Source organism: Monodelphis domestica, chromosome 5 (genome assembly GCF_027887165.1).
Source record: "Monodelphis domestica isolate mMonDom1 chromosome 5, mMonDom1.pri, whole genome shotgun sequence".
Lineage (NCBI taxonomy): Eukaryota > Metazoa > Chordata > Mammalia > Didelphimorphia > Didelphidae > Monodelphis > Monodelphis domestica.
The window spans coordinates 33,637,129-33,665,042 of record NC_077231.1 but is presented as its reverse complement, the minus strand read 5'-3'; the positions used below and the strand labels follow the sequence as shown (position 1 = coordinate 33,665,042).

Below are 27,914 nucleotides of genomic sequence, written 5' to 3'. Positions count from 1 at the left end.
GAGAGGGGAGGCGGCCCCACAGACAGGGAGAGCGCGCTCCATGTGAACGCGTTTGGCAATAGGAAACGGTCTATTAGAAGGGAGGGAGTGGCGGAGCGGGGCCAGGCAGGAAGGAGCTGGAAGAAGACACTTTCTAACTCCTGCCCCTTCCCAGTCTGTCCCGAGTGCCGGCTGGCCCACAAAGCGCCCCCCGGGACCCGTGGGGCTGGAGGAAAAGGTTCGAAAGCGTCCCCAAGCTGGCCCCCCGCCTCCGGGGGCCCCAGGAGCCCAGCGGGCAGCCGGGCGGCCCAGCATCCGCAGTCCAGATCCAGAGAAGGAGGAGGTGGCGGGGCGGGGGCAGAGGAAAGGAGCTGGCCCGAGGCCACTTCTCCCCCCAAGGCCCAGGGCTGCTAGCCCTTGAGCCCCAGCCCAGGGCAGAGCTGGGAGGTGAGTCGGGGTCAGCACTGCGGGAGTGGAGAGGGGACAAAGGGTTGGCTGGTCCATCTCCAGGCATGAAGCCTATCTGTGACCTGGGGACAGGACATCCCAATTCCCAGAGAACCTCAGCCTTTCCTACAACTTCAACCCCTAGGCCTAAACTTTAGCGTGGGGGGGTCGCTAGTATAACCTGGAGGCTCTGAGATTCCCAGGATCATCCCTCCCACCCTAGTCCATCACTCCCACCCCATGGGGCCAAAGTCCACTTTCTCCCTGGTCCCATTTGCTGAGGAGCAGGGGGGGCTTTGGGTCTGCTGACCATGTTCGCTTCTTGTCCATCTCACCCTCCAACATTCTTGGCCCACCATCTGCCCTTCAAGGGGGAGTCGCTTTTGGAACTTGCCTCCTCTTCTGCATTTATTCCACTTGCCCATCCCCAAAGGCCTCAGCCCTGCAAGGTGCTGAGAACAAGAAAGGAGTCCTCATCTCAGGGAGTGCATAGTCTACACAGGGAGAGGCAAGGGATGAGTATATGAGCAACTAGGAGAGAAGGGGCGGGAGAGACAGGCAGGGTGGAGATGGAGGCAAGGCAAGGAGATGCTTCTGGAGGGAAAAAGCACTGGTGGCCAGTTGTGGAGGTAGAGACAGTGTCAGGGAAGATTTCTTGGGGTGGTGGAGGCTGGGAAAGAAAGAGAAATTAAAAGGCTGGAGGCAGGGGTGGAGGTATCCTTTTCAGGCATGTGGTATGGTTGAGTGAAGTACAGCCAGGTGACTCAGTGGATTGAGAGCCAGACCTAAAGACAGATTCCAGTCTGTCCTCAGACATTTCCTAGCTGTGTGACCCTGGACAAGTCACTTAACCCCCATTGCCTAGCCCTTACCACTCTTCTGCCTTGGAACCAAGACACAGTACTGGTTCTAAGAAAAAAGGCAAAAGAAAGAAAGAAAGAAAGAAAGAAAGAAAGAAAGAAAGAAAGAAAGAAAGAAAGAAAGAAAGAAAGAAAGAAAGAAAGAAAGAAAGAAAGAAAGAAAGAAAGAAAGAAAGAAAGAAAGAAAGAAAGAAAGAAAGAAAGAAAGAAAGAAAGAAAGGAAGGAAGGAAGGAAGGAAGGAAGGAAGGAAGGAAGGAAGGAAGGAAGGAAGGAAGGAAGGAAGGAAGGAAGGAAGGAAGGAAGGAAGGAAGAAAGAAAGAAAGAAAGAAAGAAAGAAAGAAAGAAAGAGAGAGAGACAGATGAGAGATAGCAAGCAGAGAATGGGACTGGAGAGAAGTCTCATGAAGGAGAGTACTATGAGATAAAGGCATTTATTACTATATTATAGGCAGAGGTCAAGTTCTATAGGAACCAAGATAAAATGGAATTGGGGGAAATGTTACTGGGAAATATTTAATGCAAGAAATAAAAATGCCATGCATCAGATAATGTTAATTTGTAGTTTTCTTAGTCAATATGTCACCAATACTACCTTATGTATGATTTAGTGATCCCAGTTGTTTTGTGTGTGTGTGTGTGTGTGTGTGTGTGTGTGTGTGTGTGTGTGTGTGAGTTTGACATTACTAGATAAAGAACCTTGGATGCCAGGGCCAAGAGTTTCTTGTTTTATTTTGGTAGATGATAGGGAGCTACAGAAAGTTTTAGAGTAAAGGATTAAACAAAACTATAGTCATTTTGGGAGTGATGACTTCTTGAGGGCTTCAAGGAAGATTGCAGAATCCAACAGGAGTTCCTTTCTGTTCTATTGGCTCTAGAGAAGGTTTTTTGAAATACTGAGACCTGTGTATGGGCAGAATCAAGTTGGTCTCTACCACAAGTAGTGACTCTTTCCTGGCCTTGGAATTCTCTTCTTGACCTTTACCTTAATTAACTCGTCTCCTTGATTTCAGGGCCCTCTCTTGGTTGTACCCACCACCTGATCCCATAACTTTCATCTCATAGCCACAACCCTTTTATTACCATGTGTCAGTAAGATGACTGACAGTTAAGTCCTAACTCTGATACTGTTTGTGTCCTTGGGCAAATGGTCCTCTTTCATCCTTAGTTTCCTTATGATGGGCAAGTTGGGAAAAGATGGTCTTTGAGTCCTCTTGGCTCTAAATTCTATGATCCTCTGGCCCTTCCTCAGACATGGTCCTGGAGAGGACCAACATCATCTCCCATAAAACCATTCCCTGTCAGCTTGGGATACTCTCCTTCCCTGACTCTCCCTGACCACCTTAACTCTGCAGAACATCATCCCCTGTGTAGACTGTCCAATAGACCGCCATACTCTTTCCTTTTCCTTAAGGGACAAGAACATATGCCTGGTTTAGGCATATTGCTCTTCCTCAAAAGGCAATTTAGGACTCTAGTCAGCGAGGGCCATATTATAAGTCCTTTGTGGATAATGGATGCCATCTATCCTTTTTCTTCTAGTTAGTAATTAGCCTGAAAAAGTGACATGTTGGTGCTGTGAGGTTTACACTTCTCTCAATAGGTCCCTGTCCTGGGTGGAAGGCAGGGAGGGGAAGGACCCAGGACAGGAGATTGGAAGGAAGGAAGAACATAGAAATCTTGAGCATTTTCTCATTCTCTAACATCTCCCACATCTCAGCCTTTCCCCCCATTCCCATGGTCAACTCTAGTTGAGGGCCCTCTTCACCCCCAAGATGACTGCAGTAACTGCCTTTTATTAATTTTTAAACCCTTACCTTTCATTTTGGAATCAATACTGTGTATTGGTTCCAAGGCTGAAGAATGATAAGGGCTAGGCAATGGGGGTTAAATGACTTGCCCAGGGTCACATGGCTAGGAAGTGTCTGAATCCAGATTTGAACCCAGGACCTCCCATCTCTAGGTCTAGCTCTCAATCCACTGAGCTACCCAGCTGCTCCAGCAACTGCCTTTTAATGAAGCTTCCTGTTTCCAGTCTCATCTTTTTCTCCAATCCACCTTTTAGAAAGCTGCCAGAATGGGCTTCCTAAAGCCCAGGTCTTATCCTTGCTCAAAATCTCTAGTGGGTCCCCCTATTTCCTCTGGAATAAATAGAAACTCCTTCAACTAGCATTACAGCCCTCTCCAATTTGGATCCAATGTGCCTTTATAGACATCTCATATTACCCCCCTTTCACTCACTGTACATTTAAGCCAAACTGGCCTGCTAATGTTCCCAAAATTCCATCTGCTGTCTTTATGCCTTCCCACAGACCTTCCCCCATGTCTGGAATGTACTCCCTCCTCTTCTCTGCCTCTCAGAATCCTTCTTTTCCTTAAACCAGAGCAGTGGAGCAGATAGAGGGCTGGACTCCAATCATGCCTCAATACCCTGGGTTGGACTTGATGCTTTCAAAGATCCCATTCCAACTGCACAGGTTTAGTCTGGCTAATGGGGCAAATTAGCACCGGATTTAGAGTTTCTATGAACAATTCCCAAGTCTCCTCAATCCCTTTGTGCTTTTAGCCATTCTGGGAAACCATGGGGAAAGACTACCAGACACAAGGCTAGGATCCCATAGAGCCATGTGGGTGGCATGTGTGCCAGAGGGGGCTGCTCCCCACTCCTCCACGTGCCTAAGGATATTTCTGCCATCACCCACTCCTCTGTCCGGCAGCCCAAAGGGAGCTCTTTCTCCCTCCTCTGTCTGGGGTAAAGCAGGGGCTCATATGTGGTATGAGGGTTGCAGTTTGGGCACTCAGACTCTAAAAGGTTCGCCATCACTGCTATGGAGCATAAACATGCTAAGATTGTTTAACAATAGTATCTCCTAGGGTTAGGGGAACACAAATGTATTCAGACATACTTTAAAGTTTAACCTACATCATTAATTTTTCTTTAATTTGCAGCACTTTCCAGTTTCTGAGGTGCAGTTGTTCATATTGAAAATTTAATAATCAAGTCTTTTGAGAGTTAGTTCAGATGCTACTCCTTACAGAACACCTTTTCCCTAGTTAGTTCACTCCTCATCCTCAAATTCTTTTGTTCTGACTTCTCTGTGGGGTCTATTTTGTATCCACAGTGTCTTACACTTAGTAGGTGATTCATACATTTGACTTGATGATTGGTTTACAGTTGGAAGGCACATTAGAGAGATGATCTGCTGTCTAACTGTCTCATTTGAGGATTCCTGCCCACTGAACATGGCCAATCTGGCCAAGGGAGAAGGGGCAAACAAGAAAAGAGGCAAACTCTTGCACCCTAAGACCTTCAACCCCCAGACCTTAGCTGCCAACACACAAGCCTTTGAAGTGGCTTATCTCCATTTTCCAGAGAGGAACTCTGAGTTTCGGGAAGATTCAGCTACTTATCTACTAAGTATCTGAGTCAAGTCCTCAAACCCCAGCCTTTGGATTGAAGTCCAGTCCCTGGTGCTTCTCAGAGTGACTAAAAGCACAGAGGGATTGGGGAAAACTGGAGAGAGCTCATGGAAGACCCAGATCCGGTCCCAATTGACCCCTTCAGGCTGACGGAACCGTCAGGGAGGTGGCTTTGGGCTGTTAAGGGTATGAAGAACTTTTTTAAACCCTTACTTTCCATCTTAGAATCTATTCTAAGATAGAAAAGCGGCAAGGGCTAGGTGATTGGGCGTGAGTGACTTCCCCAGGGTTACACTGCTAGGAATCTCATGCCAGATTTGATCCCAGGTCCTCCTGACTCTAAGTCTGGTGCAAAGTCCCAGAAGGGTTTGGAATGTGGCTATCATAAAAGGATCCGGCATTCAGGCCTGGCCTCGTCTGGTCCATTTTGGTCAGACAATGGCTGAAATAGAGCCGTTTCCCTTTTAGCTTGTGGCGCCAGACCAAAGTGAGGAAAGCTCCAGAGCCTTCTTTTGACGTCCACTTCCAAGGGATCCCCAGGATCATCCTCTCCTCTGCAGGGGTGTTTGAGGCTCAAATGAGATGAGCGATGTAAACACTTTGCAAACCCCACATGCTATGCAAATGCAAGGAACTGTTATTGTTTATTATTATTGTTGTGTTCTTATTATGAGCCTCAAGTCTGGCCATTATCTGAGTCTTCTACTATATTCCTACAGAGTCCAAGTGCTTATAGAGCAGCACTGGGCAGTGCTTTCAGATTTAGAAAAGATTTCCTCACAAAAACACTGGAACATGAGTTGTACAAGTAGTGCTAGCCCCACTTTATAGCCAAGGAAATTCGGTCTCAGAGAAGGACAATGACTTGCCTAGGCTCATGTGGTCAATAGTTGTTCAAGCCAGCATCCAGGGACTTCTGACTCCAAATGCAGTATTTTTTGCCACTGATAACACCCCTCTGGAACCTTTATTGGACAGTTTTAGCAGCATTTAAACACACACACACAAAACACCTTCAGGTTACATCCCCACATCCCTAGCCCAGCATTCCCACCTCTATTCTCTAATCTTTTTTTTAAACTCTTACCTGTCATCTTAGAATCAATACTGTGTATTGGTTCCAAGGCAGATGAGTAGGAAGGGCTGGGCAATGGGGGTTAAGTGACTTGCCCAGGGACACACAGATAGGAAGTGTCTAAGGCTAGATTTGAACCCTTTCATCTCCATGCACGATTCTCTAGTCACTATGCTACTAAGTCAGACCCCACTAATCTTTTTTTGTGAAGTTTTTGACTTCCCCATCTACCAATGTCTCTATTTATTAGCTGTGGGACTATAGGTGAGTCATTTCCATTCTCTAATTATATATACAGGTAGCCCTTCCAAATCTTGACTTTTCCCATTGCAATATCAATATATCAACATAAGAAATTAAATGGAGGGGGCAGCTGGGTAGCTCAGTGGATTGAGAACCAGTCCTAGAGATGGGAGGTCCTAGGTTCAAATCTGGCCTCAGACACTTCCCAGCTGTGTGACCCTGGGCAAGTCACTTGACCCCCATTGCCTAGCCCTTACCACTCTTCTGCTTTGGAGCCAATACACAGTATTGACTCCAATAAGTAAGGTAAGGGTTTAAAAAAAAGAAATTAAATGGAAATTTGGGGGGAGTTTGTGGAAGCTGCAGATGACATGCAAAGGCCAGAAGACAACAGAGAAATGCAGACATCACTGTCAAACTGTAAAGAACCCATAAAAGACAAAGAAAACAATTCAAACTTCTTCTCTGGTACCAAGGGAGGGCAAAATGTTTTCCAGCAATTTTTCAGATCTCAAGTCTGTGCCGCACCCATATAGAACTGCAGTGATGTGGAAGGGACAGCTGTAGTGATCCCCATGAAAACCGAGGGAGTTCAGACCCAGATTCCCCTCTCCCTCCCCAGCTGTCCCTGCAGAAAGGGCCAACAACACTCACCCCAGGCAGAAGAGGGCCCTTCTCTTCAGGGCCACAGAGCTGTCTCACCTTCTTCCCCACCTGAAGAGTGTTCCTTGAGTCCACCCTCAGAAAGGATAGTGATTAAGAAAAGGGAGGTCCAGGAGACTCAACTGAATATGAAGATCCAGCTCTGGGTTCCATTTCCTCCTTCAGCTGTTGGCCTGAGATGGGGGGTGGGGTGAAGCCAGGAGGAAACAGAGGACCTCCCCCCCCCAGTCCCCAGAACAACCAGGAAGACTGGAACTGGCCCCTGGGGTCCATGCAGCAAGAGCTGGATACAGGAGCCATCCTTCCTCACTCCATTTTCCATTCAAGAGGACCCCTCTCTTCCCACAGACAGGAAATCCTTTCCCACTGCTTGGGACCTCTGGGGCAGGGAATGCTCACTTCCCAGGGCACACCTGGACCTTCCTCAAAGAAAGTCTTTCTCCCTGTGAATCTCCATCCCTCTTGTGGCAATCTCAGGCCATAATTATAATTCGTCAAGCACGCTCCTCACTAAGAGATGTTGTGATATCAAGTGCTGGTTCTGGAGTCTGAGAATCTGGGGTTGAATCCTGTTGGATCTGCTTCTTATTCACTATGATTTTAGCTCATCCCTTTCCTATGCTGGGGCTCAGTTTCCTTATCTGTAAATTGTTGGTGTCATAAGTGGTTGCTAAGGTCCTTACCAGATCTAGATCCTATGATTTAACAATTCTGACATAGTTGGATTATTAAGTCCATTTAAAGATGAGAGCAGTCTTTGTGGTGGCAAAAAAAATTGGAAAATTAGGGAGTGTTCATCAATTGGGGAATGGCTGAACAAATTGTGGTATATGTTGGTGATGGAATACTATCATGCTCAAAGGAATAATGAACTGGAGGAGTTCCATGTGACTTGGAAAGACCTCCAGGAACTGATGCAGAGGAAAGGAGCAGAATCAGGAGAACATTGTACACAGAGACTGATACATTGTAACACAATCAAATGTAACTGACTTAGCAGCAATGCAATGACCCAGGACAATTCAGAGGGATTCATGAGAAAGAACGATATTCACATCCAGAGAAGAACTGTGGGAGTAGAAACACAGAAGAAAAACAACTGCTTGATCACATGGTTCGATGGAGATATGACTGGGGATGTAGATTCTTAATGATCACCCTAGTGCAAATATCAATAATAGGAAAATAGAGCTCCTCCTCCCTGCCCCCACAGGAGCCCCCCAGCCTTCCCCTCCCCCCTGCATGCCCCAATGACCAGTATGTCGAGCAACCCTGTCCCTGGCCAGGCCAGGGCATGGCTGTGGGCACGCAGCTCCCTGGATGGCTCCTGGGCCCCAAGGCACACTGAGCCTGCATGTGGCCGAGTATCATTGAAAATGGCTAAGTGTGTCAGTGCTGACATGCATGGCATAGATTTGCATCACTGACTTATGTACACCTTTTTTTTTTCTTTTTAAGTATAACTTCAACCTGTAGCTTTTAAGGCCATTCTGTTTTTGCCCCCTTTTGACCTTCCCCACATTGTAAACAGATCTCTTCCTTCTTTTCTTTCTTTTCTTTTCTTCCTTCCTTTTTCTTTCTTTCTCCCTTCCTTCCTTTCTTTTGCCACCCTGTCCCCATGTCTCCTCATCCGCTCATCCATTCCCTACCAAAAAAGAAAAACAAATCTCTTATAACAAATACGCATGGTCAAAACAAATTCCCATTTTGGCTGCATTCAGAAGAAATCTGTCACTTTTTGCACTGTGAGTTCATTCACCTCTCTGTCAAGAGGAGGATAGAATGATTTGTCCTCAGCACTCTAGAATAGCTGTTTGATCAGAGCTACGGAGTATGCCAGAATTGGTTTGTTTAGCGATCTTGTAGTTATTGTATAAATTGTTCTTCTGGATCTGAGCATTTCACTCTGCATTAGTTTTTTCCGTTTTCTAGGACTGATCTTTCTAATCTCTAAAACCATCTATTTCGTCATCTCCAACAATGCGATATTTGATTTAATGTTGTTGTTGTTGCTATTTAGTCAATTCCATTGTGTCCAACTCTTTATGACCCTATTTGGGGTTTTCTTGGCAGATACTAGAGTGGTTTGCCATTTCCTTCTCCAGCTCATTTTGAAGATGAAGAAACTGAGGCCAATTGGGCTAAGTGACTTGCCCAAGGTCACACAGCTAGTAAGTGTCTGATGCCAGATTTTGAACTCAGGAAGATGGGTCTTCTTGACTCCAGGCTAAGCATTCTATCCACTGTGCTACCTAGCTGTCCTTTGATTACATTGACATACTGTAAATATTGTTAAGCCATTTCCTAACAAATGGGCACCCCCTTTATTTCCATTTATTTTTTGCTGTTAAAAGGGCAACTATAAATAATTTGGGGCATGTGAATCATCTTCTCCTTTCTCTGGCTATCTTAGATCCTTATATGGCACATCAGCTATTGGGAGATTTGATCAAATGGCTGCTAGTTGCTTGGATTTCTTCCTTGTAAAATGGCCATTTGATTAGTTTTCTGTAAGGGCCAAGGAAGAGCTGGGATGGCGGAGGATGTGCTGGGTGAGAGTTTGGGCTCGTTGCAACACGCTCTACCACTCAAAAGTCCCCTCCAACCCTTCAACCTGGTAGCCAGCCAAGGCCACGCTAAGAATCTGTTTCACTTCTCTCTCCCTCAGCAAGGCCCCAAGGGGAGAGGGGGTGGGGGGGTGGGGGGAGTCCAGAGAAGGTACACTTGAGCTCTTAGCAGCCAGGTGGTTGAGATGGGGCAGGAGGAGGACCATGTATGGTTTCCTTCTCATTCTCATACTTCTGATGTTTGCCACTTGTCTTGTAAGACTCACATAAACTCCCCAAGTTCCTTCAATTGGAAAATGAAGGTTTTGGACTCTGAGGTCCATCTCCAGAGTGAGGACTTTATGATTCTATGATCGAGGGGGTCACCCAAAGGCCCAACCTCTGCCTTCTGACCCTAATTCATTGAATCACATGATTCAAAGCTGGAAGGGACTTTAGAGGTCATCTATTCCAACATCCTCTTTTTCCTTATGAGGAAATGGAGCTTTCTCAAGATCACCCATGTAGTAAATAACAGCTGAGATTTAAATCCAGGTACTTTGTTATTTCCATTGTACATAAAAGGGGCTAAAGCAGACTCAGAAGATTTTGTATGACCTTGGTCATGTCATTTCCCTTCCTTCCCGAGTCTCAGTTTTCTTCTTCATCAAATGAAATAAAGCCTAGATGATGTCTAGGATTTTTCTCACCCTAATAGTCTCTGATAATGCGTGGGAGTGGGAATAGTTGGCCCCAGGCCTACTTTGATATTGGATTCCAATGGCCTGGGCCACCAGAGGAATGTAGCTATGGTGCCTTCCCTGCCCCCAAGTGCTTTCGTGACTCCTCTGTGTCCTATCCAGACCCCAATCTAAACAATCTTGATTCCTGTTCCCAGCCTGGCGGGGCCTTGAATGGCAGGAAGTGGAGACAGTCGCCTGTTTATGCTTTAGGCCGCCAGGGCTGGGGGAGGTTGGGGTGGGGGGGAAGTGGTACAGGGGCAGGGGGGGAAAGCAAGGGTAGAGGATTAGGCAAAGGGCAGGGGGAAGAAGACAGAAAGAGGAGCTTGAAAAGCAGCAAGGGAGGCAGGCAGGATAAACACAGGAGGAGGAATCAGGTCAGGAACAAAGTGGAGGGCCAACAAGAAGCAGGAAATGACTTTTGTACACCTCAGAATGCCCTGGCTCCCTCCTACCAGGCTCTGCTCAAGACTCAGAGGCCAGGGCATAAGAGGATCGGGCGCTTTCATAACCTCTGAATCACTGATAGTCTATTGCCTCTGTCTCCCCCTCACCCCACCCCTGCGAACACCCTTTACTCCTCCCAGGCAGCTTGGTTTCCATTGGGGAAGTTGACCCGGACTTCCCTTACAAGGCCACTCCTCAGAGTGAGCTACATGGGAAGGGAGGAGGACAACCTACCCCCATGGCAAAAAAAAAAATAACCTAACCTCAAAAAATCTCCACATTCAACTCCCAGGGCTTCTGAGTGGGAAGGGCATTTAGGGGGCTCCATGTAGGACTGGACCTAAGGCCAATGTCTGAGGCCCCAGGAGGAGAGATAAGTTTTGATCAGCCCTTCTTCCCCATACCCCATCTAGGACAAGACCCTGAGTCTGCCTGGGATGGACCTACTTGTGCTGCTGCTGGCTCTGGGCCTGGCTGATGGTGAGTGTTTATGAGGTGGGGGAGTAGGACCACGAAACCCATCATCTATACATGGGACAGAGAGGAAGACTAGATCGAGGCCTGGGGAGCTATTAAGGAGGATCTTGGAGTACTGCTCCAGCTTTGTCTGGGCAGCTAGGCTTGGGTTTGGGGGCTAAGGGCAGGAAGAGAGAATCTCTTGGAGGAACTGTGTATGTGTGCTGCCGAAGCAAGCACTCTTATAGGAATTATGAATGGGTCACTAAAGCAAGGCAGGTTGATAGAACAAGGGACAGGTGGATTGTGAGAATTTATTTTATCTTTCTATATCTATATCTATGCCTATGCCTATGTCTATGTCTATGTCTATGTCTATGTCTATGTCTATGTCTATGTCTATGCCTACACACACACACACACACACACACACACACACACACACACACACACACACACTGTTCTAATTCTTATATCAGGACCCTGTAGTAGGAAGCTCCCAGTTCCAGTATCTTAGGTAGAATTACTGTGTATTTCTATGTCTGGAATCTGGGTCAGAGATTCTATCCAGGCTACTGCTTTTGCATTTTCTTTAGGAATTCCAAGAAATGCCTTTCCTTTTAATAGAACCTGATTAATAAGTGAAGGGGACAAGGGTTCTTTTCTGGGTATGTGTTCCCTATGACATCAGAATGGGGAGGGATGGATAGTTTGATGGACCAACTCTTAACTAGCTTTTACTCATTAGAGATTTTTTGAGCTGTTCAAGGGAGGGGCTGAATAATGAGCTTCTAGAATTCTATTTATTGAGCTGTCTGACCAAGTTTGGGGGTTTCTGGTCATTGAGAGAGGGTCACTGACCCATGTCACTTCATTGGTTATGATGCTGGCCTAACGAATAAACTGATCTAATCAATAAACTGATAGTCTTACCCAAATATCAGTCTCTTGAGATAACAGGATGATGAGAGAGGAGAGATAGTGGGTGGCTACTAAAGCAGAGGGGAGAGGATGTAAATGAGTGTAAAAAGAAAAGGCCCAAAATGCCCGAGAAAGAAAAGGCAACAGTCCTCTCACAATTGGACCCCAGATAACATACTACATTCTATAATCTAATAATATAATATATTCTATATCATCAGATCCTATGAAATAGGAACATCTCTCTCATAGCTGTCACTTAACTCAGCTGGGCTAAGGCAGGGTTATGACTAATAGGGCTGATAACCTTTGTAAATTTGGGATTCAAGGTGGAAGAGAGCTCAAAGATCATCCAGAAAAAGAATCCCAGAATTTTGGGTCTCATAGCAACATGTGGTCAACTCCTTCATTTAGTAGGTAAGAATAACAGCTTCCAGGACAGACAATGGATAGGAGATCAGTCACAGAGTAAGACCTGGGGTCAAGTCCCACTCCTAGCACATACTGACTATGTGGCCCAGGGCTTCTCATGAAACCTCCAATTACCCCCCACATACCTCTTTAAAAGGCCCCAAAGTGAAGAACAGGCACAGATTTGCATCAGTAGAAGCACATTTCTGTGGGATTACCATTTGCCAGTGAAATCAGAAGTCTCCCTACTCCCTAAACAACTCGCATCTTTATGGAGATTTAAGGTTTGAAAAACTTTCCTCACAATGGCACAACACCTCTTTGAGTTTGTTAGTGCAAACATTATTTATCCTCATTTTATAGATTAAGGAAATCAAGGTTCATTTTAGGGAGGTCACATAGTTATGTGACTGGATTAGAACTCTGCCTCCCAGGCCTCTTATACTCTACCATCCTGTTGCCTTTCTGAACTTGTATTTTGTTGGTTTATTGCATTTTTCTTTTCTGTATGCTTTGATTTTTTTTAACCCTTATAGTATCTCAGTCAGGGACTGAGAGGAAGTAATTTTGCTTCTTGCCAAGCCAGAGAAGCCCCAAGGGATTCTAGACCCTCCAGTAGCCAGAATTGGTTGGTAAATGGGGATGAGAGAAACCCTTAAAAGCCAGAGTGAGGCTCAGAAGTGATGGAATATGCCTCAAAGACTTGAAGGTAGCCATGGTACAATAAAAAGAATATGGGAATGGAATTAGAGGTGATGGATTCAAATCTTGATTCAGCCACTCTGTTCATGTGGTTGGGTGAATCGTTCTACTTCTCTAGGTTTCAGGTCCTTCTTTATAATGGGGGTAGGTAGGATTATATTTCTTCTAAGGTCCTTTCAAACTATAAATGCATGGATCTATGAAAGGACCTATCTTAGGACTACAAGCATAGGATACAAGGTATTTTGACAGAAAGGTATTACAATAGGGCAACTTTCCAGAGAAAGAACTGTTGGAGTCAGATGTGGATCAAAGCATTCACATTAGTTTATTTACAGTTTTATTTTAGGGTTCGGGTGTTATATGACTATTCTTATATAACAATGACCAATATGGAAGTATGTTTTGCATGATAATACATGTATAACCCAGATCAGATTATTTACCATCTTCAAGATCAGTAAGGAAAGAGAGGGAGGGAAACAATTTAGAGCTCATAATTTTGGAAAACATATGTTGAAAATTTTTATTACATGTAATTGGGAAAATAAAATATCTTTCACAAAAAACAAACAAACAATAGGGCAATCCTTATTGCTGCTGTTGCCTCTGAGCCCTTCTGCTATGGGATCCTGGGTCCAATTTCAGGGATGGATGTATCAGGGTCTCCTATGTTTGGAGTTGGGATTCCAAGTCCCTGAGCTGCTCCATTTGTCCATCAGGTGTTTCTGCACTGTCCTCATCCAAGTCTCTTGTGACCTGTGCCTGTGAGAATTTCAACTGCAAGGGATCTTCAACCTGCCAAGGGTCTTGGTGCACTGTGTGGCTGATAAAAGAACCAGGGAGACAACCCCGGGAATCTCGAGGATGCAGTAACCAACACTATCAAGAGACCTGCCTGGGACTGCCCACTGAAGCCTTTGCACACTACTGCTGTTACCAGCCTCTCTGCAATCAAAACATCTCCCTAAAGCTAGCAAGTGCGGGTCTCCTGCCTACAGTCCTGGGCATCGCCACCACCATACCTAGCTAGCATCTGCTCTCCTTGAGCTATGACCCCTATATATACCACACTCTTCTGTCCAACCTTCTAAATCTGTCTTGACCCTTTGGCCTGTCTGATCCTGATCCACAGTCTAGTGGAAATCATCACTGGTTTCTAAGGGCCCTCTGGGAGTGAGAAGGTATAGGCCATCAATCTTAGTACTTGTTTTCTCTTTGTTTTGGACTTGAGATCAGGCATATTTCTCTTCCTAAGAGAAAATAAAGCTTACAATCCATGTTTATCGAGTCCCATTTTTGGGCTTCCAAAGGCCCAGTGGACAGAGATTTATTAGAATGCAGTAGGGTATTAACTGGTCCCCTGGGGAATGAATTCCTTACAGAAAGTGGATCTCAGTTTGTTTTTCTGCTTTCACCAGGCACACCAGCCCCACCAGAGGAACCCCATCAAGTTAACCATCTGCCACTGATCCTGGGCCCTGGGTTGGCTCTGCTGGTTCTTTTGGGGCTAGGAGCCCTGGGCCTGTGGCACTTCAGTCAGAGGCGTCAAAAACAGAGAGCTTTGAAATATGACCTGGGAGAATCCAGCCTCATCCTGAAGGCCTCAGAACTGGGGGACAGCACACTAGGGGTGAGAGCCTCAGAATTTTAGAGATGTACAAAGAGGGAGAGAGGGAATCAGAGTGAAGGACTGGCAAAGATGGAAAGATGGGGAGAAAGGCCAAGAAAGAAATGGATAGAGATGTTGATAAAGCAAAGATGAGACAGATATGGACACAGAAAATTGATAAGGAACAGGAAAGGGAGAGATAAGAATCACGCAGACTTAAAAATAGATAGAAAAGGGGAGAGAGTCAGCTATGCACTTTTAGTCCATCATAAGCCCAAACTTGGCTAGGGTCTCCAGGAAAGGGAGACAGAGATGGGGACGGGGGAGACCTCTCCTTTTACACTTTCTCCTTGACGACTCCAGGACCTTCTGGACAGTGACTGTACCACAGGCAGTGGCTCTGGCCTCCCCTTTCTGGTTCAGCGGACAGTGGCTCGGCAAATTGCTCTGGTGGAATGTGTGGGTAAGCTGGGGAGTAAGGAAAGTGTTAGACAAGGAGTCCCTTATGTGTGTGGGGGCAGGAGATGAGGAAAGGACTGCCCTATAGGTTGTAGGGGAGAGAGAGAATTAAGAAAAGGACCATCCTATGGAGAGAGGGGGAAAAGAGGGAGGCTACCCTGTGTGGGAGTGGAATGAGAAGGAGAGAGGTGAGAGAAGGGCCATCCAATGGGGACAGGAAGACAAATAAGGGACCATTCTGTATGGGAGAGAAGAGAAAAGAGAACAGAGTTCATCCTATGGAAGGAAAGGGATGCAAGAAAGGGTTTACCTTATGAGTAATGGGGCGGGAGAGAAGTAAGAGAGGGGTCATTCTTTGGGGAGAAGGAAGCAATGAGGGACCATCCTTACTTGGTTGGCAAGAGGCAAGAGAGGAGCTACCCTGTGGGTGTTGAGGGGAATGGGATGAGGAGATTAAGAGGCTGGAGATTGGCTTCACATCAGAAATATGGCCATCATTGGTCCTATTAAGGCACAGGATAAAGATATGGGTGAGGGTCTGTTCCTGAGAGTGTCTGCTTTGTGTGGGAGGCTATCTCTTCCATTCTGGCCTCCCTCTCACCCTTCCCACAGGCAAGGGCCGCTATGGTGAAGTATGGAGGGGCCTGTGGCATGGCGAGAATGTGGCTGTCAAGATTTTCTCCTCCAGGGATGAACAGTCCTGGTTCCGGGAGACTGAAATCTACAACACAGTTCTCCTCAGACATGACAATGTTCTTGGTGAGCAGATTGGGTCACCCCCAACACCACCGACTCAATCACACACACACACACACACACACACACACACTCAAGGTGGAGCACAGAGCACTGCCCAGTGGAGTCTGACCTCTGCTGTTGGAAACCTTGGGAAAATCCCCAACTCTCTAGACCATAGTTCCGTCATGTGTAAAACCAATAAACCCTTGCATGGCCCATTTAAAAGGGCTTTTGTGAAGATGCCATTTTGGAAATCTTAAATGCCAAAGAAATGGGAGTGACTACTATTAGGAAACCCATAAAGGCCAACTACTTGCTTGCTTTGAGTCTTCAGGTAGAAGAGGGAACCCCCAAAGCCTTAGCCAGTCCTTGGCACTCCTCAGTTGAGAGCCTGACTCCCTTTTATCCCTCCCAGGCTTCATTGCTTCTGACATGACATCCCGCAATTCCAGCACCCAGCTGTGGCTGATCACCCACTACCACGAGCATGGCTCCCTGTATGACTTCCTGCAGCAGCAGCCACTGGACCGAGGGCTGGCTCTGAGGCTGGCCCACTCCATTGCCTGTGGCCTGGCCCACCTTCATGTGGAGATCTTTGGCACCCAGGGCAAACCAGCCATTGCCCACCGAGACCTGAAGAGTCGCAACGTCCTAGTCAAGAGCAACCTACAGTGTTGCATAGCAGACCTGGGTGAGAAGTCTGTGGGTCCTGCTGTCTCCGTGAAGGAGTGGGGACTCGCCTGCTCCCCTCAGGGAAGGGAGATGGGCTGGCGGAAGTGGGGGTTCTCACTGGCTCCCTTTGCTTGTTTCTGTCTCTTCTATGATTCAGTCTCTGCCTGTCTTGGACTTCCTTAGTCTGCAGAGAGAGTCAGCCTGATGGAGAGCCCCAGGCTTAGAATCAAGAGAGCTGCGTTCTAGTTGCGCCTTTGCCATGAACTAGTGATGCACTCTGGGCAAGTCGCTCACCTGCGCTGGGCCCAGTTTCCTCATCTGCCAAATGGCTATAGTGACACCAAGGTTACTGTGCAGATAATGCCTTCTAAAGCTGCAAGTGCTATAGAAACCCGAGTGTTTACTATCTGTCAGGCACTGTGCCAAACCATGGGAATTTGAAGCAGGGCAAGAAGCTGTTATTACCTCATGGCGCTCTGTGTGATCGTCTCAGTTAAAGTCACTTTGAAAAATTATAAAAATGAGATATTAAGGGGCAGCTGGGTGGCTCAGTCGATAGCCAGGCCTAGAGAGGGGAGGTCCTGGGTTCAAATCTGGCCTCAGACACTTCCTAGCTGGGTGACCCTGGGCAAGTCACTTAACCTCCATTACCTAGCCCTTGCTGCTCGTCTGCCTTGGGACTAATACTCAGTATTGATTCTAAACAGAAGAGAAGGGTTTAAAAAAGGAGATGTTATAGTTTTCCCTTTTCCTCCTGTGTCTCATGTGGGGGATTCTACCTCCATTTCTCAGTCTGTCTCTATTTTTTCTCTCTTTCTCTCCAATCTCCCTTCTCCCTTCTCTTCTCCCTGATTCTCCCTTCTGGGCCTTAGGCCTTGAGGAGTGCCCCAAGGAGAAGCCCTGGGGAGCATGTTGGGGTGCTGGGGCCCAGAGCCCCGGGTACTGAGGCCCTGGTACCCACAGGCCTGGCGGTAATACACTCCCAGGGCAGTGACTCCCTGGACATTGGCAACAACCCTCGGGTAGGCACCAAGAGGTACATGGCGCCAGAAGTGTTAGAGGAGCAGCTTCGAACGGACTCCTTTGAATCCTACAAGTGGACAGACATCTGGGCCTTTGGGCTGGTGCTATGGGAGATAGCCCGGCGGACCATAGTGAATGGTGAGTGACATTTTGTTTCATCCTGACTGATGGACTCGGGGGTCAACAACCCTTCCCTGTATTTGGCTTAGACTTCAGTGCCAGAGGATGGAGCCATTGGCAGATGGGGTTCAGTCACAGTGGAATGGTGTCTCTGGGAGGTGTCCATGGTGGTGCTGGAAAGAACAGCAGAGAAAGAACAGATCGTAGATACAAAATGGCACCTATGGCCCAAGCATTGATTTGGCCTTTATTTCTTGGTTACAAGGATAAAAAAAATGGAGAATCAAGGGGGCATTTTCTTAAAAGAAGCACTAGACTACAGGCAGTCTCAGGTGGCACAGCAGGCTTGGAATCAGGAAGATCTGAGTTCCCATCTGTAGTGTAGTGTACCTGATTAACTCTAGGTAAATCAGTTAACCCAGTTTGCCTCAGTTTCCCAATCTGTAAAATGACCTAAAGAAAGAAATGACAAACCACTCCACTATCTTTGCCAAGAAAACCCCAAACGGGGTCACAAAGAGTTGGACATGACTGAAACTACTGAACAACAGACTGCTGAGGTTAGAAGATGTGAGTATTAATTCTAAGACAAAAGGCGAGGAGTTGAAAAATAACGTCTTGTCTTTTGTCTTAGAGTGTTGGTTCCAAGGCAGAAGAACCATAAGGGCTAGGCAACAGTGGTTAAGTGACTTGTGCAGGGTCACACAGTTAAGAAGGATCTGAAGTTTCATCTTTTTTTGATGCTGTTGCTTTTTGGTTTTGAATCATGCTATTAAGAGGGCAGCCCATCCTATACATGCTCCCAGAAAGCATCTTCGGTGCCTTCCCAGGAGCAGATAGGATGATGGTGATGGTGAACACCTTGCTCTACAAACACAGAATGCCGTTCTCTGTTGTCTCTTATTGTTTAGGAAAGCTCAGAGAGCTGAAACAGTGATATTCAGGAAAATGTGGCTTTTAGTTGTTTTGTGGATCAATGTTCTGTCTGGCAATATTTTGGTTTGTGATAATGATGTGCTATCGGTCCAGCTTCTTAGCTGAGTTCTCCATTTATAGAATTTGGATTTCTCCCTCCTCTGAAAGTCCACTGAAGCCAGAGAGTTGTGTAATTCTAGCCACCAAGTTATCTGATTAGATATTCTGCTGTTGGGTTGTTATTTCTGCAGTTGGGTCTGACTCTTCCTGACTCCATTTGGGGTTTTCTTGGCAAAGATACTTAAGCATTTCCTTCTTCGGTTTATTTTACAGATGAGGAAACTGAGGCAAACAGGGTGGAAGGACTTGCCCAGGGTCACATAGCTAGTTGGATTTGAACTCTGAAGATGAGTCATCCAGATTTCAAGGCCAGTGCACTAGCCACTGAACCACCTAGTTGTTGAAACTAGGTTAACTGATTTGGTAGATGCTAAATTATTAGACTCTGCAGTAATATTTGCCTAGTTTCTACTATTCCCTTACGTCGTATTACTATTAGTGAGAAGTAATGTGCCGTATTGGATAGAGAACTCCTTCCTGAAGTCAAGAAGACTTGGGTCCTTTTGTCCTGCCTCTAGGCAAGGCATTAAACATTCCACTGCTCTTGGAGACTTAGATTACAAATTATAGAGAAGATGCTGACCTGTATTGGAAGGGGGATTTTCCTCATCTGGGAGTTCCTTAGCCCAATGAAATTATACAGCTAGTCTTCTCATTATCATCATCATTGTGACTTTTTCAACCCTTTACTTTCCTTGGAATCAATACTATATGCTAGTTCCAAGGCAGAAGAGCAGCAAAGGGTAGGCAATGGGATTTAAGTGACTTTCCCAGGGTCATATATCTAGGTAGTATCTGAGGTCACATTTGAACCCAAGACCACCCATCTCCGGACCTGTCTCTCTATCCATTGAGCCACCTAGCTGCTCCCATTATTGTGCCTTCTTAACAGATATTAAAGCTGACTTATTGATGGATTTTAGTACCTGCTAGGGTCTACCCTGGCTAAGAGGCATTTAAGGGCATTGCTCTCTGAGCCCATGAAAGCACGTATCCCTGAAAGGCATCCAAGGGTAACAAGGAAGGACAGAGACTAGTAATAATAATAATAATAATATCAATGTCTCAAATTTCTATAGTTTAAAAAATTTTACAAAGTGTTTTTCTCACAATAACACTCCAAAGTAACCGGCATTTATATAGAACTTTAAGGTTTGCAAAGTACCTTACAAGTATGATCTCATCTTATCCTCATAATTGTCCCAGGAGATAGATGCTTTATTTTCCCCATTTAAAAGGAGAAGAAACTGAGTCAAAAAGAGATGAAGTGACTTGATCAAGGTCACATAGCTAGTAAATATCCAAGACTAGATTCAAAGACTCAAGGACCAGTGTTCTATCTTTCCATTGTGCCACGCAGCCGCCATTTTTGTAGAGAAGAAAGTTCTCTGATATCTTGTCTACAGTGATTCTACCCAGTTCTTTTGCCTTCTTCCATTTCTCCACCATGATGAGCGCTAGTGGAGTGGTCTTGGGAATCACTATTGGGTGGGAGCTTATGGCATGGGTCTATTAGTCAATCTTTCTCCCACTGGCATCCTGATCAGACCAGGATCCTTTGCATGTGAGAGGGGGAAGCCCTAGTGGCTGAAGTCTCTCTTAGGGGAGGGACTAGGACTTTGAAGATCATAGGCTCTAGAGCTGAAAGGAACTTCAGAGAGCAAATCTAACCCCTCACTTTGCAAATGAGGAAATTGAAATTGAAAGGAGCAATACTTGGGTCACACCAGCTCCTCTGCCTCCATGTACCACATCTGCCTTTTCTAAGTCCTGGGAAGCCTGGAGTGGTTTTAGGGGGACAGAGGGGAATGGAGGCATCAGATGAATCTCCCTTCCCCAGAATCCTGGAAGGCAAGAATTCTCAGCCAGCAGAAGGAGCAGAGGAGCCCGATTGCTCCTCAGGGCAAGGGAAGGCAAGCTCATTCAGCTTCACCCAGACAGTGTTCATTATAAACACTGTAATCTGGTGTCAGCCCCGGCTCTGATTAAAGGCCCATTAGACATGCTCTGGCCTCAGTGCAGTGCTGATTAGGACATGCAAGTCAGGAGGTGCCTGGTTGGAAAGCAGCCACCTCCAGAACAGCTGGAGCAGAGCCCTGATGGGGATGTGGCCTGTGTGGTCTTGGCCCCCGGCTTGGAGTCTGTGATCCAAGATTCTGGAGGACAGGGCAGGAAGGCTAGCCATCTCTAGGGCTAGAGGGCCTTTCGGTTTGAACGAGGATTTCCCAGGAACCCTCTGTGGCTCTAGAGGAAGCGTTTTCTTTCTTTTCTTAAGTTTTTATTTCACAATCCTTAAAAAAAAACAACAACCCTTCCCTTCCATCTTAGAATCAAGACTGTGTGTTGGTTCCAAGGCAGAAGAGTGGTCAGGGCTAGGCAATGGGGGTTAAGTGACTTGTCCAGGGTCACACCAAATCACTGAGCCACCTAACCCCCCCCCCCCACCCAGTCTTTCTTGATATAACTCCAAATATTCTTCCCCTTTTGAGCTGGACCTTGTCTCACACACACACACACACACACACACACACACACACTAAGGAGACCAACTGGCACCGGACAGAGAGTGTAGGATCCCACAGCTATAGTTCTGAGAAGAGGGAATTCTATCTCATCATCTGTTCTCTAGCGAACCAGAATTGGGCCACCTTTTAGTGTTATGATCATTATGGCTACACATTTCCTAATTCTGTTTACTTCATTGCATTTTCAAATGGCCCCAGGCCCTAGGCAATGGGGTATTTGGAGCTGGGGAAGACTCTTTCTTAGATGATCGAACATATATTTGCCAGATACTATACTAAGCCCTGGGGGAGTGGGGGGTTAGGTCTTTGACTCCAAGGAGCTTACGCTCTAATGGAAAAAACAACTTGAGAAGACATAGGTGCACGCCGGGTACATACAGAAAAGACGGGAAGGAAACTTAGAGAAGAAGGGGCTCCAGTGGTCCATGGGGGCATCCCAAAGGCTTCTTGCAGGAGGTGAGCCTTGGCAGAAGCCAAAGATGCCAATAGGCAAAGTAAAGAGGGACAGCCTCTCACCAAGGCACAGAGATGGAGTATTGTATGGGAAGAGCAGCAAATCCGCGAGAGCCCTCCCCTCTGCAGTGATCTTCCCTCCTTTCTTGGGTGAATCTTGCATGAACCTATTTACTTCCAAGAGGGCAGGGATTGATTTTGTGCCTTTCTTCTTCGCATCTCCTAGCCCTTAGTACAGTGCCTGGCACCTAGGAAGCTACTGCTACATACTTGCTAATTGATTGCTTTCTTTAAATATGGGGGAGAGTCAAGCCTGGAGATGGGAGATCCTGGGTTCAGATCTGACCTGAAACACTTCTTAGATGTATGACCCTGGGGGCAAATCACTTAACCCCAATTGCCTAGCCTTTATCAATCTTTTGCCTTGGAATTGATCCACAGTATTGATTCTAAGACAGAAGGGAAGGGTTAAAAAAAAAAGTGGGGGCAACTGGGTGGTTCAGTGGATAGATCTAGTCCTGGAGATGAATTGTCCTTGGTTCAGATCTGGTCTCAGACACTTCTTAGATGATCCTGAGCAAGTCACTTAACCCCAATTGCCTAGTCTCTACCACTCTTCTGGAGAATTTTCTTGTATATCTTCTTCTATCTGCTCTGTATTTTGTATTTTGGCTCCATAGAATGTGTCCAGAGTCGCCCCTTTCTTCTTATTTTTCTTGGTATTTTGGGGCTTCTGTGCTTCTGTGGAGTTTGTCATCTCTGAACGTGGAGGATTGGCTTTTCTTGTCTTTGTCTGGTGATCAGAGGCTTTAGTCCTGGGCAGATGTTGGTTCTATGAGCGTTCCCTGGGTTAAACTGAATATGCCTCACTGGAACTGGAATGGAAGGGTCGGACCACGAGGCCACACTCTCCCCCTGGCTCGATTTCCGGAAGTTGCCTTCAGAATCCCTGGCCGTGAGGCTGTTTCGTCGGCCTGCGGGGGGATGGGCTGCCGCTTCCCCAAGCTCCGAGAGCACAGACTTTCACTGAGACTTGGATAGCAGGATCCAGCCCGTGAGGCTGTCTTGCCTGCCCTGAGGGTTGCTGTTGTTTTGACCAGCTCTCTGCAGCGGAGGCCCCAGGCAGTAACTTTCACCCGGACTGGGACTCGGATAGAAGACCCTGAGGGTTGTTGTTCCTCAGACCCTGCTCTCTGAGCCCGGCGCGGCTGCCCGGGAGCCTTGGACTCTGCGCTCCTACCCCTGAGGTCCGAGGGATCTCGGGTTCTGGCTTTTAAGGGGAGCCGTACCTTTTGAACCGGGTCCAGGTCCAGGAGGAGGGTTCCCAGGGTCTGTGCTGTTGATCGTTTTGAATTTCGGCGCCTTAGGAGCTTCTAGTTTGAGATTGGTCGGGAAGGGTTTTCCGGAGATCTGAACTTCAGCTTTCTCTAAGCCGCCATCTTAACCGGAAGTCGACATTGTCTCTACCACTCTTCTGTCTTAAAAATCAATACTTAGCATTGATTTACTTAGAAAGTAAGGGCTTAAAAAACATGGTATCATTAGACTAAAGAGTACATAGAGGTAAATAGAGTAGGTTAAGGTTGTAGCCATGTTATAAAGCATGTTCAATACCAAACCATTTTACATTTGATTGCAAAGTTAATAGGGAGCCACTAGAGTTTATTGAGCAGGGCAGTGACATTGTCAAATTTTAGGAAAATCACTTTGCATCTGTGTGGAGAATGGATTTAAAATACAGGGCAGCAGAAAGCAAACTGAACCACTAGTCTGATCTGAGTCATTATGGTATAATGGAAATAGTCCAATACTTTGAGTCAATGGACCTGAGTTCTAATTCTGCCATTTCTCTTACTGTTTGTGAGACCTTGAGTAATTCTCTTCCCTTCCCTAAGCCTCAGTTTCCTCAACTATAAAATAATAATAACAGCTAGCATTTGCATAGTGCTTTAAGAGTTGCAAAGAACTCTACAAATATCTCATTTGATCTGCACAACAACTCTGGGAGGCAGGTACTATTATTATTTCCATTTTTCAGATGTGGAAACTGAGGCAGAAAGAAGCTAAATGACTTGCATAGGGTCACACAGCCAGCAAGTATCTGAGGTCACATTTGAACTCAAGTTCTCTAAACTCCAGGTTCAGGACTCTATCCACTGTACCATCTAGCTACTGCTAAAATACTTGTAATGCCTACCTCATAAGGCAGTGGTGGGAAAAGCTCTTTGGACAACTATGAAGTGTATATAAATATGAATTCATATTTGTTTAAATTAAAGGTATAGCGAATACAACATCCCGTGGAGTTTTTTGTTCAATTGATTCCAAATGAAAGCATTCGACCAAGTAGAACCAAATTTAGCCTCAAAAATTCTCCTCCAGTAAGTTGTCTGCAATCCTGTCCAACATGCATTTATTAAACACCGATTATGGAGTCAGGAGGAACAGGGCTCAAATCTGACCTCAGACACTTCCTAGCTATGTGACCTTGGAGAAGTAACTTGATCCCAATTCCTAAGCCCTTATGGCTCTCTGCCTTGGAATCGATCCTTAGTATTGATTCCAAGGCAGAAATTAAGGGTTTAAAAGATAAATAAAAATGGTGACTCAGATTGGTGTCCACTATAGATGCTACTTTTCCCATCCTGTACCCCACCTCCCACGTAGGGCATGGTGTTACCATTTTCTGCCCTGTTTCCCAGGCATCGTGGAGGACTACAGACCACCCTTCTTTGACATGGTTCCCAATGACCCCAGTTTTGAGGAAATGAAAAAGGTGGTTTGTGTGGACCAGCAGACACCCAATATTCCCAACCGGCTTGTTGCAGATCCGGTGAGTTGGCAGCTGCAAAAGGAGACAGAGCTCAGAGGAATGGGGGAAGAGGAGGAGGAATTTCTGAGTGAACATACTTGAAGATTCATGTTATCATGAACAAGTGCCAGGGTGGTAGTGGGGGGTGGGCTGGGGATGGGGAGATGCTGGACAATTCACTGGTCTAAGAAAGTGGGAGCCATCCTGGAAGACTGGATTAACCCATCAGTACACGTGTCAAGCCAAGTCAATAAGCATTGATTATGTGCCAGGAACTGGCATGGACATATATCCTGCATGTATATACATGTGTATATGTACACACACATCTATTTCAGACATTGGCACATATCTCTTCCCATCTGAGCTTGGCAGGGAAAGGCCAAGAAAGATTACCCCACTAGAGGGATTGAGGATCCTCGAATCTTGGTCTTGTTGAGGAATCTCAGACATCATCTAGTCCATTAGGTATGGGACTGGTAACCCTTTACTACATGGCTTCCATATGGTCATCCAGCCTTAGTTTGACAACCAACATGGAGCCCACTAATAAGAACAGCTAACATTTATATAGTACTTATTATGTGCCAGACACTGAGCTGAGCAAAGATATGATTATCTTATCTGATCCTCACAAATCTATGAGGTGGGTGCTCTTATGATCCCCATTTTACAGAAGTGGAGACTGAGGCAAACAGGTGAAATGACTTCCCTGAGGCCACACAGCTACAGATTTGAGCTCAGGTTTTCCTGACTCCAGGCATTCTTTCCCTTTTGGACAGCTCCATACACACATCCACACAGCCCTGGGTTGGTCTTTGGAACTAGCTCCCCCTGGGCCTCCTTTGCTTCTGGGAATGGGGTAAGCCAAGCCTGCCTGGCCCTGAATGCATGAGCTGAGTAGCCACATTTCTCTCCTCTGGGATCCAAGCCCCAATATTTTCCTAAGCAGGCGTTTCCTATGTCCGTCTCACCTCCCCATGGGCCAAAGTCTGTGGCATCGTCAGAGGGGCCGGGGTACCTGTGGCCAGCCCAGTAAGACCCTCAGCAAACTCCTACTTTTGTGGCATCTTTGCCTGCATGGGGCACTCTGGACAGGACCGAATCCCCAAGGATAGGAAAGATGTGCAATGGGGAATTTGGATCTCTTGTAAGGGATTGTTAATGGGGGCAGGATTCAGATGGCAAAATAATGCTTCTCCTGTTGTCTTTCTCTATCTCTCTTCCTCTTTCCCTCTTTCCCTCCTTCTCTCCTGTGTGTGTTTCCTCTCTCTTGCCACTCAATCGGTCTCCTTCCTTTTCTTCCTCTATTTCTCTCTCTGCTTTTCCCCCTCCTCCATTCCCCACTTTCCCCCTCTCCTTACCTTTCTCTGTTATTCCCATTTCCCATGCTTCCTAATTCCCTTTTGCAATCCGTCTCCCTCCCTGTCTCCACCTTCCAGTTTCTTTCAGGTCTGGCACAAACCATGCGGGAATGCTGGTACCCCAATCCTTCAGCTCGCCTCACAGCTCTGCGCATCAAGAAGACCCTACAGAAACTTTGTGCCAATGTAGAGAAATCCAAAGTGACTCATTAGCCGTCTGGTGCCCATACCCTCTATGCCCTGGGGAGGGCTCCATGGAGCTGTCTGGGTTGGACCTCTGCAACCTCAGAGTCTGCTTCCCTTCTTATCTGGGATCTCAGGAAGAGGGGAGTGGGGAGGGTGGTCCCCTGAGAGGGCAGCCCCGGCTGCTGGACTCCACGCCTCCAGCCCCCAGCTCTCCCAGCCAAAAATATTGCTGGGTCTGTAATCTGATGCCAGGGCATTTAGCCCAGTCTGAAGGAACAGTCTCCCTGACGCCTGGCTCTTCCCCACCCCCAGCACACCCACACTGACCCCTCCTTCCCTGGGAAGTCTAGATCCCAGCTGGCCCCAACTGCAAGAGAACACTGCCCCAGGATGGGACCATAGAGAAGCCACCAACACCTAATTGGGGGAAGGGATGGAGGTTTGTATTCTCCCTGCCACCCAATCCCCCGGTGCACATGTATGAACAAACAGAGACAGAAACCCTAGGCTGCTCCATCTCACCTGCTGCTTGTGTCCTTACCTCCCAGGGTCAGCAGAGGGGGCGCGGACCCCCAAATCCCTTTCAGACTGCACTCTTCCAAAGCAAAGCACCTTGGGCACAATGCCACGTCATATGCCCCCTGTGCCATGAGAACCTGGACACCTTGTCATATGGCTGCATCAAAGCCTGGGGTTGAGCCAGCCCAAGGGACCTCATGTGCTCAACTTCAAGGGGCCCCACTGCATCCTTCCTCTCCCTTCATAGGAAACAGAATGCCGCTAAACCCTGCCTTGACCAAGGGGCAACCTGCACCCCAAATCACTTACCTTAGAATGAAACCTCAAATTTTCAAGCCTCTCCCAGGCCAATGCTGCGTGTGAGTGGGACTGGTGCCTTTGTTGGCAAGCTACGAGAAAGATGGCGATGATGTCAAAAGGTCCCCAAATGCTCGTGCCCAGCCTGAGGGGGCTTCCAAAATAAACAGAAGGGGGGGTTTAGAACCTTCTGAGCCTTCCCTGTAGATCACCGAATCTAAGGCTCTACCCACCTCCCCAATACAAATTCATCTCCTTCTCTTGTCCTTTACCAACATTCCCCACCCATAGTCCATTTAAAAGTGCTTCCCATCTGAGTTAGGGAGAGGACAAAAAACCCTTGGCCACTTTGTAATGCTGAGGCTAATGGCATTTACTCCTTGCCATTTTGGGGTACCATCCTGGGACCTTTTAGCCCACCATCAAGTTGGCATTAAAGATGCCATCCCACTCATTGGAAAAAGCAGCTGCCCACACCATCCCCCGAAGATAGAAAATGGAGAGATTGGACTCGATCCTCTCTAGGGCCCCGTCCAGTCAAACAACCCAGGCTAAGGCCCTGACCTTGAGAAGTGTCCAGCTCTAGTGCTGGTCGCCACATCCTTGGCAAGGCTCCCAAGTGCTTGACCCAAGTTCTCCTTAGCTTAGAGGATGCACACAATCATTGACTTAAAGTCAGAAGGTCCAAGACCCTTATTTGTCACATGATGACACTTTGGCTCAGGGTCCCCTGCTACACTCAGCATCATAGGATGGAGTGCAAAGACCTGGAAATCTGACCAGGGTGGTTGTGGGGAGTAGCAGGTGTGTTGGAAGTCCAGGACAACCCCAGGCTGCAGAAACTCCAGGTCCAGAGCCTAGCTCGCACCAAGAAACATTTCCTGGGTCCTTGAGAAGCCGCACCGCTCTCTTCTCTCATAGCGTTGTAGCGTCTAGCACTGGAGAGGGACGTGAAGATTACCCACGCTCCCTGAGGAAAGTCAAAGGGAAGGCAAGGCAAATCAATCCATCAACAAGCATTTAGTAAGCTCCTACTATGTTCCAGGCACTATACCAGGCACTGGTGATACAAATACGATGCTGAAGTAATTCCTACTCACAAGTTGTCTACATTCTAACAGAGACAAGAAGTACATATGTATGTAAGCAGAATAAATATTTTAAAATAAATATGAATAATAGTGATAATAA

The 27,914-nt window shown here is 46.7% G+C and overlaps 1 protein-coding gene across 2 annotated transcripts; it reads left to right on the top strand.

Annotated features, from left to right (window-relative positions):
• ACVRL1 (activin A receptor like type 1) lies at positions 1-27,914 on the top strand. 2 transcript variants are annotated; one of them, XM_056798191.1, is made up of 10 exons: positions 1-426; positions 10,832-10,898; positions 13,631-13,888; positions 14,330-14,541; positions 14,884-14,983; positions 15,592-15,738; positions 16,133-16,408; positions 17,353-17,550; positions 24,248-24,378; positions 25,800-27,914. In XM_056798191.1, exons 2-10 carry the CDS (start codon positions 10,856-10,858, stop codon positions 25,932-25,934), a joined length of 1,500 nt encoding a protein of 499 aa, XP_056654169.1. In that variant the 5' UTR covers positions 1-426; positions 10,832-10,855; the 3' UTR covers positions 25,935-27,914. The 2 variants fall into 2 exon arrangements, with proteins under 2 accessions (XP_056654169.1, XP_056654168.1); XM_056798190.1 differs by lacking the exon at positions 1-426 and adding an exon at positions 7,957-8,856.